This window comes from Bos indicus x Bos taurus, chromosome 2 (genome assembly GCF_003369695.1).
Source record: "Bos indicus x Bos taurus breed Angus x Brahman F1 hybrid chromosome 2, Bos_hybrid_MaternalHap_v2.0, whole genome shotgun sequence".
NCBI classification, from domain to species: Eukaryota; Metazoa; Chordata; class Mammalia; order Artiodactyla; family Bovidae; genus Bos; species Bos indicus x Bos taurus.
In genome coordinates, this window is record NC_040077.1 from 84,776,734 (window position 1) to 84,795,743 (window position 19,010).

Below are 19,010 nucleotides of genomic sequence, written 5' to 3' on the forward strand. Positions count from 1 at the left end.
CAGGGATTCTAAGAATGGGATCCATTCTTTTGCTCATTATCATATTCTAATACCCAAAACAGTGTTTAACATTTAGTAGATACTATATGTATACACATCCACATATTTGTTGAATAAATTTAACAAATGAGACTCTTTACTTTGAAAAAAAGATTTTTAATAGGTATTAGTGCTGTTTTTCACCCAAACTGACAAGATACTCAACTCTACAATCCCTAAGAACAGGAAAGACTCCCTATTCAGAAATCCCAAGTCAAGGGGGTTTCATCCTTGCTGAGTGACTGCCAGGGGATTCACCTATTCTTTCTCAGTTTCATCTGACTCATCCTGCCTCTTTCCTGTGATAGATAATTGTGTACCCTATATTATATATTATTACGGTATATAATTATAAAGACTAAGTGCCAAAGAACTCCCACTGCCTGACTGAGACATTTTCTCACTAGTGTAATCAGAGCAAATGACAAAGCATGGGAAAGTGATGTGCTCTTTGGACAGAATGCAAGCCACTTTCTGAAAAAAATGTCACATTCAAACCAATACTCTTGAAATAGGTAATCAGTAAGGAGTTTCAGCTCATCCTATAAAATTTTACCATATGAAACTTCAATTACTTCAGAGAACTGCAGTCTACAAAAAACATAAGTAAAGAAAACTCATTATTTTTCAAGATGTATCAATTACTTGATAGAAAGTAATAATCAGATTAAAAATATATTTAGATGCTAAGAGCAGATATACTAATATGTAGTATCATATTTATTTAATAAAGCAAATCCCTAAGTATCAGGCAATGCTTTTAATATACTTGTGTGGAAATACTTCATAATTCTGGCATATCACAAATTCATGCTGGACTTCCTTCCAGTACACACAGAATCCATGCCAGGCAGTATTATGTGTCCATTCTTTAAAAGACTGAATGAAAGTCAGCAAGTTAACAGGAGATTAAAGCACTATTAAAGCTTTATTTTTCCTTGATCATTCTTATGGGTATACATAAATGAATACTTCTTTTATATATATAAATTATATGATTATACGTATGTAAATTAAATTATAAGCATATTATACTTCCAATAGTTAATTCTCACCAATTATAATTTTTCATTTTCCATTAATCCTAAAAATAATTTTTAGAAACTTCCCAAAGCTGAAGCTCCAATACTTTGGCCACCTGATGCTAAAAGCCAACTCATTGGAAAAGACCCTGATGCTGGGAAAGACTGAAGGCAAAGGTATAAGGGGCAACAGAGGATGAGATGGTTAGATAGTATCACTGACTCAATGGACATGAATTTGAGCAGACTCCAGAAGATAGTGGAGGACAGAAGAGCCTGGCATGCTGCAGTCCATGGTGTAGCAAAGAGTTGGACATGACTTAACGACTGAACAACAACAACAAAAGAGTATTACCTCCACTAGGAGCAATATTTGCTATCCTTAAAAATAATTGCAATTTCCCTGTTTTATCAAATTAAATGAGGCTGCTAGAATTTCAGCATAATATTTCTAGTTTATGTGGTCTATCTCAACCATTGCCTCTAATGGACAGAGAATTAGATTCCATTGATGCTGCTGCTAAGTCGCTTCAGTCATGTCCGACTCTGTGCGACCCCATAGACGGCAGCCCACCAGACTCCCCCGTCCGTGGGATTCTCCAGGCAAGAACACTGGAGTGGGTTGCCATTTCCTTCTCCAATGCATGAAAGTGAAAAGTGAAAGTGAAGTCACTCAGTTGTGTCCGACTCTTAGCGACCCCATGGACTGCAGCCCACCAGGCTCCTCCATCCATGGGATTTTCCAGGCAAGAGTACTGGAGTGGGGTGCCATTGCCTTCTCTGTAGATTCCATTAGAATCTCTTAATTTCAGATGTCGAAGAGGTCTCTGAGATCACCTGGTCTAAAGACTTTATTTTTCAAACAAGGAAACTAATGTCTGAAAAAATTGTGACTTGTCAAAACACTAAGAGGACAGTTAATTAGCTGCAAAGTGCCTACAAATGATCAACCTCTCAGTTAGCTGGATGAATATGCCATCACTGCCAGCCTTAAAGTGTGGCAGAGAAGTCGAGATTCTGGAACAGACTGATCTGCTCAAATCCCAGCTCCACCACTGGCTTGCTAGCCTCAGATTCCTCATCTCTGAAAGAGGTATAACAACACTGTTCACCTCGCAGAGTTGTCGAGATTATAGAAGCAGATGAGTGTAATTTACTTAACTCCTGACATAGACTAGGGCCATACCATCTTTTTTTGTTTACTTTTGTTTACTATTGCTGCTACTACTACCACAGCTACTGTTTATCACTGATACTGCTGACTACCACCACTGTTATCATACATTCATAATGTTCTCCTAAAATGAAAAGGATGCCCCCTAGTGCTACCTCAGAGCAGCTGTGTTATTGAGTTTGCTGATACTTACCGTGTGAAAATATATACACCATTTATAATAAGGAATGGAGGCATGTTATGATTTCTCAACTACTTGATTCACAGCTTACAAAAAGCTAACAGAAAGGAGACAGATGTCAAACCACATTTTAAAATTCTCTCAATGAGTAATTTCTAGTTGCCTAAATGAATGTCTTAGAGCTCTAAGTACATGTCTTAGAGCTCCACACCATCTCAGAGTCTAGGCTCTGTTTTAAATGGCCCTAAAATAAGGTGGTTTTGGTTTCTTAGGCATAACAAAAATCTCTGGATAAGGTTAATCAGGATTGGGAGGTGTCAATCTGATACTGGCATCCTGTTCTAGGGAGAGGCTGTTATAGCAAGACTTCAATATACTCAAAAATCAACTGAGCACTGTGACATTTCACACTGAAATGCTAATAGTAGGTACATCTTGGGAAAGATAGATAACTCAAAAAAGATACATGAAAATAAAGTCCTTTTTGTCCTGCACATTTTAAGGCATATGCCAGCACTTTCATTTTTAAAAGAAGTATATTACCACTTCTTATCAGTGAGAAAAGCCCTAGGACTTCAAAGTATCATTTCAGTTGCTTCAGCGGAAACTACTTGCAACAGGATCCCTGATTACCCAATGGCTTGCCGCTCCAGTAGCCTCTGGACTGGAATGGTGAGCTTCCCCAGGAAACGCTTAATGATAGGCCGGCTCTTAGCAAACTTGTCTTTAATTTCAATCTCTAAGACATCAGTAAGGAGTGCAAAAAAGGAGTATTTCTGAAAACAAAACATAACACAAGTCAAAAAAGAAATACAAAATTATATATATCATTTTATTAATATACATTACTATAAGAAAAATTAGCATCTCTTAAATTCTAATGACATAGAGAGTCTACATTGCCAGAAAAATCTGCAACAATTGTCAATCTTTTATTCACTCAGAATCATGAACAGTCATAAAGATTAAAAAGCAGCAGTTAGGATCTAGATGACAAAGGAAGCACCTTCAATCATCCAACTCTTCCGGGTTGAATAGTTTGAGGAGATGCTATCAAATATTAAATTATGCACAATACAATTTTAGTGCTCACCACATTTATTGTATTTTAACTCTTTAATATTTAATATCCTGTTATATGGTGGCTTAGAATTAACCAATACTCTGATTAACAGCAAACTTAATTCCTGATCCCATGGTATTTTGAAGTTGCACATCTTCGTCCTTCACTTAGTGGTTAAAATAGAAGCACCTAATGAATATTATGATTTCCCTGGTTTACAGCAAAATAAAACAATGTTCAAATAGAAGTTACTTAATTTAAAAGGCACACAGAGACATTTCTCCTGGGATAGAAAAATAAAAGTATGAGGTTAAGATAAGCTTTGTTGTTTTCAGAATGCCATTGGAAAAAACAGGATATGATATTAATAAGGATATAAAAGAAAAATAACCTGCTTTACTCATTTACAAACACTTTCATATATATTACAAAGATAAAGTGTTCCTTTTTATGATGAGCATCTCAGAAAAAGTGAATGATGGAGCCAGAAATCTAACCTGAACCATTTGTCTCTGTCCCTGGTAGTATCTAGGCAACAACAATGACGTCTGACTAGTGCCAGCCAACTTTACACTCAGGGGTCACTAAGTTTACATAGTCATAACAATTTAATTTCCCCAAAGGGCCATGAAGTTTAGCAATCTGCTTAATGGAAAAAGCACTTGCTTAGAATAAGACAGCAGAGTTTAAGCACTACTTCTGCCCCTGAATAGCTAGTTACATGAACATTTTTAAGCTTTTGTTTATTAATCACAAAAAGAGAGGTGAGAATATCATCCCTTACATACCCTTTATCATGCCTGCACTGGTAACATGGCTAAGAACTCTGTAAATATTAAATGTTAGAAAAATAAAGTTATTGCTAGTATCGTTACTATCTCTACTCTTTGCCTTCTAAGTGATCATCATGCAATCATCTAAGCTTCTAATGTGTTAAATTAAGTGGTATTCCTTTAAGAGTTATTCACTATTTGGAGACAGTATTTCAAACCAGGAATAAAAAAATTGACAATATTTAGCCACTAACATAACCATGAAAACTGCCCAAGAGAAACATCTTGCTATGCTGGCAAGCCTCAAACAGCCAGTTTTTCTCCAGTTGGTTTTGGAACTGTTGAAACTCTCTCTCCAATGAAATACTGTTCAGCATTGTTAGAACATATTATTGTCATTAAACATTTAGGGAGTGATTTAATTAACTGTGCAACTCCCATGCCAATATACGTTTGTCTTAGCTCAGTTGGTAAAGAACCTGCCTGCAATGCAAGAGACCCCGGTTCGATTCCTGGGTCTGGAGAAGGGATAGGCTACCCACCCCAGGATTTGTGGGCTTTCCTTATGGCTCAGCTGGTAAAAGAATCCGCCTGCAATGCAGGAGACCTGGGTTTGATCCCTGGGTTGGGAAGATCCCCTGGAGAAGGGAAAGGCTACCCACTCTAGTATTCTGACCTGGAGAATTCCATGGACTGTATCGTCCATGGGGTCACAAAGAGTCAGACATGACTGAGCGACTTGCACTTTCAGTTTCAGAAACACTCATTGAAACTAGTATGTGAACTGTGTCTTGATTCCCTGAGAGATGGTAGAACTCATGCTCTGCTCGCTAGAAGAGAATCAACGTCTCTGTTCAGTCTGTGACAAAAAAATATTTCCAATGGGAAAACCCTGGGCTTGATTTCACTAATATGGCACACTGCAATGACTGGTAGCATATTGCAGCTATGAGAAAGTCTGAAGTACCATCAACACAATCTGCCTTCCCTCAGGATGACAATTCCTCAACTGCCTCGTGTAATTAACCAAAATCTAGAAATCAAAAAAACATTTGCCAAAGCCTGTAGGGAGAGAAATTCCATTAATTTATATTGAGTATGTGCTAGAACAAAATATAAAAATTTTAAATAAAAATGGGATCAATGTTACTGACTTTTCCTTCTGCCTCAGGCTCCCATATGGCTCTGCAAGGCACTGTTACTGTCCTTACAAAATGTTGATACTTTGTCCATCATTAATATTTGCCTTGATTTTTATTTCTTTAAAAAATATTGCATTGAAATATTAATTTTGATCATTGAGTCTTTGGAACCCTATAAATAACACATCTGAGGGAAGTCCCTCATTTGCTTAACCCTAGACCCATCCCTGGTTAGAAGGGAATATCTCATTTTCATTGTACACTTTTCCTAACAGAATTTCCAGACACCTCAGCCATATTACCCACACCCACGAGCAGCTGAACGATATAGAGACCAGTGGAGAGAGATGGAGTTGGCCAACTTCTTGTCAAGCAGGAGGTCTCTATCATCTTACCTCTCGATGCCAAATTGGATTAGTGGTGTTACTGATGATAGTAGACCTCCTCTCCTGCCCATGGTGGGCACACGTGGGGAAACTGCTCTTCTTCCCTGGCTGAATGGACATCTTAAGATAAGGGTCAGGATTGAAGAACATCCCTTTCTTTAGTCCAACTGCCCTAAGGTCTTTAAAGAAAGAAAGAGAGGAGGAAGAAGGGAAGGAAAGAGAGAGGGAGAGGAAAGGGACAGAAGATAAGAGATTCATATGTTCTGATTAGAACAAGTAGATCAATGGCAATTCATTCTTAAATAATTACACAGGAAACTCTAAACAGAAACTATTCAGCAAAACAATAACAAAATTAATCACTCTATGATTGCTTAGATAAGTGAGGGCAAGTAGGTTATGACTAACTCCAGCAAGGGGTCCTCTAACAGGCTGCAGAATGAAGCCAAACTTGTATCACCACCTTCAGTTCAGTTCAGTTCAGTCGCTCAGTCGTGTCCGACTCTTTGCGACCCCATGAATTGCAGCACACCAGGCCTCCTTGTCCATCACCAACTCCAGGAATTCACTCAAACTCACGTCCATCGAGTCGGTGATGCCATCCAGCCATCTCATCCTCTGTTGTCCCCTTTTCCTCCTGCCTCCAATCCCTCCCAGCATCAGAGTCTTTTCCAATGAGTCAACTCTTCGCATGAGGTGGCCAAAGTACTGGAGTTTCAGCTTTAGCATCATTCCTTCCAAAGAACACTTGATTCTAATTTTGATTAGAATTAGTACCATTTTGATTCTAATGTGTGCATCTTCACCACCTTTTTCTATGTAGCTTGGCAACCAGTACTTCACACAATGTCTTAAGAGAAATCCTTAGTAAATACTGTATTTAAAAAGAAAACCAATATGTCCTTTCATGAGATAAAAGTGAATCTTCTACATAAATACATGAAATGTAGAGACTTAAGTTTAATTGGGGATGAAACTTCAGAGCACACATTCAGCTGTACCATATGTAAAATGCCATATATATTCTACAAATGAATGTTAGATGAAAAAGAGAGACCAGCAATATTTCTAAAATTTGATTGCTATCTGTTACATTAAATAACTGTGAGTTTATTTTTTCAGTAGTCTGTTAAGTAACTTAAATATTTGTTAAAAGTCCCATAACTCATCTTAGATTCACCACTTGTTACTTCACACAATATGAGCTGCTAAAATTTCTGGCTAACATCTGGTTAGTGAAGAGACTAACACTTTTTAAAATGGTCAAGCTACAGGATGCAAAAATGTCAGGAAATAAAGCTGGCTTCACAGGATCCCCAATGCCTTTCTGAAAATATCAGTTAGGATAAGGTTGGCTTGAGAGCTAAGTGTTCTTCAAAGCTTCTGGAGAATAGACAGTTTCTAGGTAACTTTATTGGAGAAGGCAATGGCACCCCACTCCAGTACTCTTGCCTGGAAAATCCCATGGATGGAGGAGCCTGGTGGGCTGCAGTCCATGGGGTTGCCAAGAGTCGGACACGACTGAGCGACTTCACTTTCACTTTTCACTTTCATGCATTGGAGAAGGAAATGGCAACCCACTCCAGTGTTCTTGCCTGGAGAATCCCAGGGATGGGGGAGCCTGGTGGGCTGTCATCTATGGGGTCGCACAGAGTCGGACACGACTGAAGCGACTTAGCAGCAGCAGCAGCAGCAGCAGGTAACTTTATACAGTTATGAACAGTGTAGGGAAGTCCTGACCACTGATTCAGAAAAAGAATTCTGTGGACAGGCTCTGAACTCTCAAAGACCTTGTGTGGGTGTGCTAAGTTGCTTCAGTGGCATCTGATGCTTTGCAATCCTATGGACTGTGGCCTGCTGGATTCCTATTTCCATGGGATTCTCCAGGCAAGAATTCTGGAGTGGGTTGCCATGCCCTCCTCCAGAGGATTTTCCCAGCCCAGGGATCAAACCCAAATCTCCTGCATTTCAGGTAAATTCTTCACCATTTGAGCTACCCAGGAAGCCCCCCGGGTATGTCTACTGCATTGATAGGTGGGTTCTTGACCACTGAGCCGCCTAGGAAGCCCCTCAAAGACCTCTGAATGACCTGAATCAGCTGGGGAAGAGACCCGGTAGAGTAACTTCACATTTTTTAAAGGATCACCAGGGTCATCCTACTCAAGTCCACATTCCTGAAACACAAAGTCTTTCTCAGAAGGACAGACTTGGCCTGGGGTTGCCCATAGCATCATATTCTCTAAGGAGTGCTCCCTGGAAGAAGTTCACCAATGGCCAAAAAAAAAAACTTGCGGCCTAGATAACATGTGATGAAAACAGACCAGGACTGTTTAATGTCTCATAACTGGCAGCAGAGGGAAGCAGTCTAACACGTCAGAAAAGATTGAAAAACTCAACCAAGAGGACCTTATGTTTGGAAGATAGTAAGATCTTTGATCTAAAAGCCCACGGGAGAAGGGAAAGATTGAGCAAAGAACTAGACAGGCACTTCAGAGAAGCTGCTGTCATCTCATTAGCCTCATGGATCCCATCTCTGGCAAGTCCTACTATGGAATCATTATTAATACAGTGCTTATATTTTACTGTCAATTTAATAATGCTACATGTTTTCACTTGGTTTTATTTGGTAATTTTGAGAAAAAATACAATTTGAATATTTTCTTATCCTTATTGTTGGGCTTGCTTCAGACTCAAAGACAAAGGAATGATATTCTTTAGCTGTTAAAGGGATTTTTACTTCTCAAGAAGGGATTTCTTTGCAGTAAACAAGTACATGTACAGAAATGGCTGTCATGAAGTCTGACAGAGCTAAATTATTCATGCAAAATGCTCCTTTGAAGAAACAGCATCCACCAGAAGATTAAGCCACAGCGATGAAAGATGTCACTGTTATCCTTTTCTACAAGAGACACTATACAAATAAGTCTTCATTAATAAACATAATAAACTACCAGTTATTTGTACTTTGATTATACAGTTCACTTTATCCATATCTTGACTTTCTCTTTTATGTTTTACATATTTTATTGCTCATAAATATGCATAACACCTCATAGATTAAAGAAGGACTCAGTCACAAAGGTATGAGAGGTTAAATATCTTTAACTTCTTACTTGGAGAAGAGCTTTAAGACTTTCATCAAAAAACAGTTTTTGCTTTATCTGTAGAGTTCAATTATTTGTGTCCCTATTTATTCACAGATAATCAAGAGCAGAATATTTGCAGAAAGATATTCTACAGAGCTTAAATGCTCTCCATAGACAGTCATCCACTGTCAATATGCTACACCAGATGAATTATTTAGAATTACCATCAGAAATTGGCTTTCATCTTCTATACTTTTTAGACATTTCTGTATATCATCTGCAAATACTTGATCACATGGTAGGAAATAAAACAGAGTTTAGATAGCCAGCCTCTATGTGTACTGCGGTGGATGTTGGAAAAAGTTGTATATAAAGAAAAAGCATCTGGTTATGCCCCAAAGCTTATTTCTGCTTTTCAGGAAAATGTCTTGGGATTTTTAGTTCTCATCTGGTCATTCTCGAATGGTGGGTTAATTAACATCCCCTCTGCGGTCAAAATCAATATGTGTGTGTCATGTTCACAAAAATATTGATCACTTGAAAGCTTAGAGCAATTATTCTAAAATAAGAAAACTGTAGTATGGGTATACTAAGTTTTCTGGGCCATGGAGGTTTGGGAAGCTGTTCCTTATCTGTAAAAGAAGGATTCATTTTTGTTCCTGCAACCCACCTGCACCCCTCCCCTAGAACCCTTAAGCACAGGTAGCCAACTAAAATATATTCAAAAGAAAGATAAGGGGTTGAGGAGTTTATCACAGGCTGTGGTATACTTAGATTTTTAAAACCCTGAGGGTTCCAGTGAAAATATATCTACTGGTCAAATTTGAACTATTTATAGCCTCTGAGATTTGCCAGAGAACCAAACTAAAAGGTAGTCATGGTAAGTAACTTCATATGGGGAGGAAAAGGAACATGCTAGATCAGAAATGGATACTACAATGGCCTTGGGCCAGAAATGAGCTAACACATGAGCTACCATCATACATGATAATCATGCATCCATGGATGCGTGTTTTCAAGATCAGCCTCCTAACTTTCACTATTAAAAATGTCAATTTTCGTGAATAACATTTTCTGCAGTGAACAAAGTGAATCTACTGATAATTTAAATTTCAGAAGTACTACACCAATGGGAAAAAAATGAAAACAGACATGGTGACAGACACCTATTAGAATTTATCTTACATGTGCTGCAGTACAGTTGTCTGTTTCAAAAGTCCATTTCAAATATTGATTTCCTTAGAGTAATCAATCAGTAGTCATGTATGGATGTGAGAGTTGGACTATAAAGAAAGCTGCTGCTGCTGCTGCATGCCGAAGAATTGATGCTTTTGAACTGTGGTGTTGGAGAAAACGCTTGAGAGTCCCTTGTACTGCAAGATCAAACCAGTCCATCCTAAAGGAAATCAGTCCTGACTATTCATTGGAAGGAATAATGCTGAAACTGAAACTCCAATACTTTGGCTACCTGAAGAACTAACTCATTTGAAAAGACCCTGATGCTGAGAAAGATTGAAGGCTGGAGGAGAAGGGGATGCCAGAGGATGAGACGGTTGGATGGCATCACCAACTCGATGGACATGAGTTTGGGTAAGCTCCAGGAGCTGGTGATGGACAGGGAAGCCTGGTGTGCTGCAATCCATGGGGTCACAAAGAGTTGGACATGACTAAGCGACTGAACTGAACTGAGAGTACGCTTCAGCTTTGTTGTTGTTGCAGTTGCTAAGTTGTGTCCTACTCTTTGCAAACCCATGCACTGCAGCACGCCAGGCTCCCCTGTCCTCCACTATCTTCTGGAGTTTGCTCAAATTCATGTCCACTGAATCAGTGATGCTATATAACCATCTCATCCTCTGCCACACAATTCTCCTTTTGCATTCAGTCTTTCCAGCATCAAGGTCTTTTCAGCTGTCAGCATCAGGTGGCCAAAGTATTGGAGCTTCAGCTTCAGCAACAGTCCTTCCAATGAATACTAAATGTTGATCTCCTTTAGGATTGACTGGTTTGATTTTGCAGTCCAGAGGAAACTCAGGAGTCTTCTCTACCAACACAATTCAAAAGCATTAATTTTTTGGTGCTCAGTCCTCTTTATGGTCCAACTTTCACATGATGACAGGAAAAACCATAGCTTTAACTATACAGACTTTTGTCAGCAAATTGACATCCCTGCTTTTTAGTATGTCAGTTATAACTTTCCTTCCAAGGAGCAAGCATCTTTTAATTTAATGGCTACAGTCACAGTCTACAGTCATTTTGGTAATCAAGACAATAAAATCCATCACTGCTTCCACTTTACCCCCATCTATTTGACATGAAGTGATGGGACTAGGGATAGGATTGTCTTCACGACCCAGATAATCACGATGGTGTGATCACTCACCTACAGGCAGACACCCTGGAATGCAAAGTCAACTGGGCTTTAGGAAGCATCACTACGAACAAAGCTAGTGGAGGTGATGGAATTTCAGTTGAGTTATTTCAAATCCTAAACGATGATGCTGTTAAAGTGCTGCACTCAATATGTCAGCAAATTTGGAAAACACAGCAGCAGCCACAGGACTGGAAAAGGTCAGGTTTCATTCCAATCCCAAAGAAAGTCAATGATAAAGAATGCTCAAACTACCATACAATTGCACTTATCTCACATGCTAGCAAAGTCACGCTCAAAATTCTCCAAGGTGGGCTTCAACAGTACATAAACGGTGAACTTCCAGATGTTCAAGATGGAATTAGAAAAGGCAGAGGAACCAGATATCAAATCGCCAACATCCACTGGATCATTGAAAAAGCAAGGAAGCTGCAGAAAAACATCTAGCTCTGCTTTATTGACTATGCCAAAGCCTTTGACTGTGTGGATCACAACAAACTGTGGAAAATTCTTCAAGAGATGGGAATGCCAGACCACCTGATCTGTCTCCTGAGAAATCTGTATGCAGGTCAAGAAGCAAGAGTTAGAACCAGACATGGAACAACAGACTGTTTTCAAATCGGGAAAGGAGGATGTCAAGGCTATTTTTTGTCATTCTGCTTATTTAACTTATATGCAGAGTACATCCTGAGAAATGCTGGACTGGATGAAGCACAAGCTGGAATCAAGATTGCCAGGAGAAATATCAATAACCTCAGATATGCAGATGACACCACCCTTCTGGCAGAAAGTGAAGAAGAACTAAAGAGCCTCTTGATGAAAGTAAAAGAGGACAGTGAAAAAGTTGGCTTAAAGCTCAGCATTCAGAAAACTAAGATCATGGCACCCGGTCCCATCACTTGATGGCAAATAGATGGGGAAACAGTGGAAACAGTGGCAGACTTTATTTTTTGGGGCTCCAAAATCACTGCCAATGATGACTGCAGCCAAGAAATTAAAAGACGCTTGCTCCTTGGAAGAAAAGTTATGACCAACCTAGACAGCATATTAGAAAGCAGAGACATTACTTTGCCAACAAAGGTCCATCTAGTCAAAGCTATGGTTTTTCCAGTAGTCATGTATGGATGTGAGAGTTGGACTATGAAGAAAGCTGAGAGCCGAAGAATTGATGCTTGTGAACTATGGTGTTGGAGAAGACTCTTGAGAGTCCCTTGGACTGAAAGGAGATCTAACCAGTCCATCCTAAAGGAAATCAGTCCTGAATATTCATTGGAAGGACTGATGCTGAAGCTGAAACTCCAATATTTTGGTAACTGATGTGAAGAACTTACTCATTTGAAAAGACCCTGATGCTGGGAAAGACTGAAGGCAGGAAGAGAAGGGGATGACAAAGGATGAGACAGTTGGAGATGGCATCACTGCCTCAGTGGACATGAGTTTGAGTAAACTTCAGGAGTTGGTGATGGGAGGCCTGGCATGCAGCAGTTCATGGGGCCGCAAAGAGTCGGACACAACTGAGCGACTGAAATGAACTGATGGGACTAGATGCCATGATCGTAGTTTTTTGAGTGCTGAGTTTCAACCCAGCTTTTTCCTCCCTCCTCTTTTACCCTCTTTCATCAAAAGGTTCTTCAGTTTTTCTTCACGTCCTGCCATAAGAATGGTGTTATCTGCATATTTGAGGATGTTCATATTTCTCCCCGAAATCTGAGTTCCAGCTTGTGAGTCATTCAGCTCGGTATTTTGAATTATGTACTCTGAATATAAGTTAAATAAGCAGGGTGACAATATATAGCTGTGTCATACTCCTTCCCCGATTTTGAACCAGTCCATTTTTCTATGTCCAGTTTTAACTGTTGCTTCTTTACCTGCATACAGGTTTCCTAGGAGATGGGTAAGGTGGTCTGGTATTCCCATCTATTTAAGAATTTTCCACAGTTTCTTGTGATCCACATAGTCAAAGGCTTTAGCATAGTCAGTGAAGCAGAAATAGATGTTTTTCTAGAACTCCCTTGCTTTCTCCATGATCCATGAATGTTGGCAAGTTGAACTCTGGTTCCTCTGTCTTTTTGAAACCCAGGTTGTACATCTGGTTCATGCATTGCTGAAGCCTAGCTTGAAGGATTTTGAGCAGAACCTTGCTAGCATGTGAAATGAGTGCAACTGTATGCTACTTCATACATTCTTTGGCATACCCTTCTTTGGGACTGGAATGAAAACTTTTCCAGTCCTGTGGCCACTGCTGAATTTTCCAAATTTGTTCAATACTGAGTGCAGGATTTTAACAACATCATCTTTTAGGATTTGAAATAGCTCAACTGGAATTCCATCATCTCCAATAGCTTTGTTTGCAGTAATGTTTCCTAAGGCCCATTTGACTTCACACTCCAGGACGTCCAGCTTTAGGTGAGTGCCCACACTATCATGGTTATCTGGGTCATTAGGATCTTTCTTGTAGAGTTCATTTGTGTATTCTTGTAACCTCTTCTTCATCTCTTCCGCCTCTGTTAGGTGCTTGCTGTTTCTGTCCTTTATTGCGCCCATCTTTGCATGAAATGTCCCCTTGGTACTTCAATCTTCTTGAAGAGATCACTAGTCCTTTCCATTCTGCTGTTTTCCTTTATTTATTTGCATTGTTCATTTAAGAAGGCCTTCATGTCTCTCCTTGATATTCTCTGGATCTCTGCATTCAGTTGGGTGTATTTTTACCTTTCTCCCTTGCCTTTTGTTCTTCTTCTTTCCTCAGCTATTTGTAAAGTCTGCTTAGACAACCACTTTGTCTTATTGCATTTCTTTTTCTTCGAGATGGTTTTGGTCACTGCCACCCGTACAATGTCACACACATGCATCCGTGGTTTTCTGGGCACTTTATTTACTGAATCTAATCCCTTGAATCTGTTTGTCACCTCCACTGTATAATAAGGGATTTGATCTAGGTTATACCTGAGTAGCCTAGTGGTTTTCCCTACTTTCTGCAATTTAAGCCTGAATTTTGCAATAAGGAGCTTAAGATCAGAGGCATAGTCAGCTCCAGGTCTTGTTTTTGCTGACTGCATAGAGCTTCTCCAACTTCAGCTGCAAAGAACATAAATATCTCATTTTGGTATTGACCATCTGGTGATATCCATGTATAGAGTTGTCTCCTGGGTGATTGGAAAAGGGTGTTTGTTATGATCAGCATGTTTTATTGACAAAACTCTGTTAGCCTTTGCCCTGGTTCATTTTGTACTCCAAGCCCAAACTTGCCTGTTTTCCAGATATCTCATAACTTTTGCATTCCAATCCCCTATGATGAAAAGGGCATCTTTCTTGGGTGTTAGTTCTAGAAGTTCTTGTAGATCTTCATAGAACTGGTCAACTTCAACTTTTTTGGCATTAGTGGTTGGTGTACAGACTTGAATTACTGTGATGTTGAATATTTTGACTTGGAAACGAACTGAGATCATGCTGTTGTTCTTGCAGTTGCACCCAAGTACTGCATTTTGAACTCTTTTGTTGACCATAAGGGTTACTCCATTTCTTCTAAGGGATTCTTGCCCACAGTAGTAGATATAATGGTCATCTGAATTAAATTTGCCTGTTCCCATCCACTTTAGTTCACTGATTCCTAAGATGTTGATGTTCACTCTTGCCATCTCTTGCCTGACTATGCCCGATTTACCTGGATTCATGGATCTAACATTCCAGCTTCCTGTGCAATATTGTTCTTTACAGCATCAGACTTTACTTTCACTACCAGACATATCCCCAACTGAGCACCATTTCTGCTTTGTCCCCAGCCACTTCATTCTTTATTGAGCTCTTAGTACTTGCCATCCGCTCTTCTCCAGTAGCATATTGGACATCTTCCAACCTGGGGGCAGGGGGACTCATCTTCCAGTGTTGTATCTTTTTGTCTTTTCATTCAGTCCATGGAGTTCTCACGGCAAGAATACTGGAGTAAGTTGCAGTTTCCCCTTCCAGTGGACCACATTTTGTCAAAGCTCTTCACTATGACCCATACATCTTTGGTGGCCCTGCACAGCATGGCTCATAGCTTCATTTCACAAGCCCTTTTGCCACAAGGCTGTGATCCGTGAAGGGGATTCTTGGCCTTTTAAAACTGCCAATCAATTTTTTTTTTAAATCACTGGCTTTCAAACATCTTTTGACAGTGACACCTGCATGAAATCCATTATACTGAAACTCATTTTACACATATACATGCGTGTATATTTTATGTGTGAAGATTTTCAGTTTGTAGAAACTGGTGTCCTATGAAATACATTTCCCTTTGGTGTTTAAACTCTAATTTTTTCTATTCTTTTTTTAATTGCTAGTTTCAACTGAATTAATCTTATAAACCACAAATGAATTCCAACTCACAAGCTGAAAAGCAGTGCTTTAGTTGCATGATAAATATACAACAATCAGAATATTTTACTAACCAGAAAATAAACAACAAAATATTGTCTTCTCCATTTTCCAATATTTATATGTATTTCTCCATAGAAATAGGAGTATCTCTTGGGTTTTTTTTATCCCTTGTCTCTAATTTTTTCCTTTCTCTAAATGAGGTAAACACAAATTGTTTTATCAAAGCTCTACAGTGGGATTAGCACATATTGCATTACAGTTTTTCTTAAGTAACAGTCTTTTTATCACCAGAAAACTTCCTAGAAGAAATAATTTCTGAGTATATACCAATAATTTAATTTTACCTTGGTAAGAAATATGCTTGAATTTCCAGAAATATTACAAAAATACTTTGCATATCATATTTAAGAGTCTACAGAAAGAAACAACTGTTTCTAAGTTTGAATTGCACACTTTCACACTGGACATAGTGTTTAAAGATATCCTTACCTGACAAAGTAAAGCTAACAAGCTTCCGAGAATGCTGATTTCCTGAAGCCCCTCCTTCCATGCCTTCTGCCCCCATCTGCAGAGAAAAAAACACATATCTGAAGTTTCAGTGGAATATAATACCTTCCTAGGGAACCACATATGTTTGCAAATATGATTATTTTTGTATCAAACATGTATTGTAGTACATGACTTCATTTGCTACAAAACTTGGAATGGACACACAAAAGCAAATTCTCAAAAGATGAAAGAAGAGATCATACCTAAATTTAATCTTTACCCAAAATGTAACCAACATGAACTTTTAAATTCCCTGGAATAGGAATCAACCTACTTTATGTCTTTTTATTTCTTTGATAAGAATATAGTTGATATGTAGTAAATGTACTTATATTGCTATTATAGTATTAAAACATGCCCTTAAGTTAAAAATCAAACATCAAATTTCTTCCAATGAGGAAAACCTAGACTAAACTAAACAGGTGATTTATATCAAATTCATTCATGTATAGGTAGAATTATCTCCTCCTGCTAAATATTTCTGAGTGACCATGTGGATGTCCCATCGCCCTCATAGGCTATTTTATTATGCTACTGGCATATGACACATGCCATTACAATTAGCAACAATAAGAACTTGCAATCCTATTGTATTATTATCGCAGTGTAAAGCTTTTCCTAAAAGCTTCTGAGTAAGTTACATCTCACTCATTTATAGATCATGGAGCAGATTTAAGTCTTTCTCTCAATTCATATAATTAGTGCTCAACTTGTGGTTTAAAAAAAAAAGGAAAAAATTTTTAGGAAAAAAAGTTTTTGTGGTTCTTTAAAATAGAAGTCTGCAATACTGTAAGAAACAGAACTGAAGGCAGAATATATTTTGAATAGTTAAGAAATAGAAACCACATTTTATTTCTGAAGATTAAATTAAACCCTTCCATCTTATGTTTGTGGCACTCCCCACCTCCTTTAAAAATCATACATTACCAAGAAATAAAACTTTCACTAATCTAAGCAAAGTTGAGGAACTTGAAACTAAGTTCCATTCAAATAATGAAAAATAGATTTCTACTTTCTTTGTGCTTTATGTACTTAGTCACTCAGTCTTGTCCAACTCCTTGTGATCCCATAGACTGTAGTCCGCCAGGCTCCTCTGTCCATGGGATATCCCAAGCAAGAATACTGGAGTGGGTTGCCATTTCCTTCTCCAAGGGATCTTCCCTACCCAGGGATCAAACCCAGGTCTCCTGCACTGCAGGTAGATTCTTTACCATCTGAGCCACCAGGGAAGCTTCAAATATAATTAAAAACTCTCCACTCTGCTAGGTAATTCTAGCCAGTTAGTTTCACCTCTGACTTTCTTTCCCTTTTTTGGGGGGGCTGTGGTGGGTCTTCCTTGTGGCCACAGGCTTCTCCTATTGGGGAGCATAGGCTCTAGAGCTCATGGGCTCAGTAGTTGTGACTCGTGGGATCTTAGTTCCCCAACCAGGGATTGAACCTGCATCCTCTCCATTGGAAGGCAGATTCTCAAACCCTGGACCACCTGGGAAGTCCCTCATGACTACTTTCTGTACCTTAGTCAAGACTATCCTGTATGACACTTAACTACTTCCTGATTGCTTCACATGTCATTTGTAATAGACTAGAGTACCATCCAGACATCTTTCCTTCGTTTCATCCAATTGCAAATAGTCTTGAAAGAAGTAACTGAGAAACTCTACAGGGAAGGAAATGAGCTGCTATCCTAATCACATGGTCTCCTTTATCACATATCCTTTTGCAATGAATCAAGATTTTTTTTTAAAAATTGTGTCTTCTCTGTCATGTGTACTTTGACGTCATTTTCATTCATCAGAGTACAGTGATGTGTGTCGCTTGGAACAGGAAATCCTTGACTTCAGGAACAGATAAAAGCGACCATCACTCACTACCATGCATTGTTTCAATAGAATTAACAGTGTTGCTTATGAGCTTTCCTGGATTAAATCTATGAAGGGAGTTTATTTAAAATCCTCTCTCTAAACAGAGTTCAGATGTGTTTATTATTACTGATGTCACTATACCTGGTGGTCAGCTTTGGTCTTTCCTGGCTTTATTGTCATGAATGATAAAGTTGAATTCTCTGAGTATTAGCTCATATGAGCATTCACCAGAGTCCTGATAAATGACACTGTTTGCCTATGAATTATGTGAGAATTATTTCATATTAGCCTTTTACCAGACAGGGAACATATTTAAAAGGAGAATTTGAGGGCATATTCCTTAGTTTCAATAACATCTTACAACATTTTGAGTAGGCTTTGAATGATGAGACTATGAATCTTTTCAGAGTCCCATTGATCTCACTTGGCATGAAAAGACATCATGTTTTCAGAGGGGGCACATCTCCCTGGGCAGTGTGGTCCACTTGAGGGAAGGCCATGATTTGTGAGATGCCTGGCACAGGAGGGACACGTGTTGCTGTTCTGTCTCAGTCGTAGTCCGTACTACCTTGTTATTCACCACTTTGTAGTCCAGCAGTGTGGGGACGGTGAAGGCAGGAAAAAGCAGACAGTGATGTTGTCTGGCCAGTTTGGTGCTGTCTTTGCTCTATTTGACTTGACTAGATGGACCTTTGTTGGCAAAGGAATGTCTCTGCTTTTCAATATGCTATCTAGGTTGGTCTATTTAACCTGGGAATGATGAGTCAGATGGGTATAACACAATATAATAAACCACAGATGCTTGCTGAGAGCCAATCAACCCCCCAGTTTTAGCACCACCAAGAATTAAAATGTGGTTTCTACTGCCCAACTATTCTTTGCATCTAATTGTGGAATAATCATACTGAAAGGGGTTTGTGAATATCAATGTTGTCAGTCAATCACAATACCTACACACAGGTCATATACCTAGGTGACCATCATGCTGTCCTAGAAACCCAGTGCTCAG

The 19,010-nt window shown here is 39.0% G+C and overlaps 1 protein-coding gene across 4 annotated transcripts in view; it reads right to left on the reverse strand.

The window, feature by feature from the left end:
- Positions 1 to 19,010, reverse strand: part of HECW2 (HECT, C2 and WW domain containing E3 ubiquitin protein ligase 2) — a 448,549-nt gene that overhangs the window by 135,270 nt on the left and 294,269 nt on the right. For all 4 annotated transcript variants that reach the window (XM_027563360.1, XM_027563352.1, XM_027563383.1 and 1 more), the window contains 3 exons: positions 16,080 to 16,155; positions 5,790 to 5,959; positions 3,050 to 3,192 (listed from right to left, as the gene is read on the reverse strand). In XM_027563360.1, coding sequence (XP_027419161.1) covers positions 3,050 to 3,192; positions 5,790 to 5,959; positions 16,080 to 16,155 — 389 coding nt within the window. The remainder of the gene's footprint in view (positions 1 to 3,049; positions 3,193 to 5,789; positions 5,960 to 16,079; positions 16,156 to 19,010) is intronic.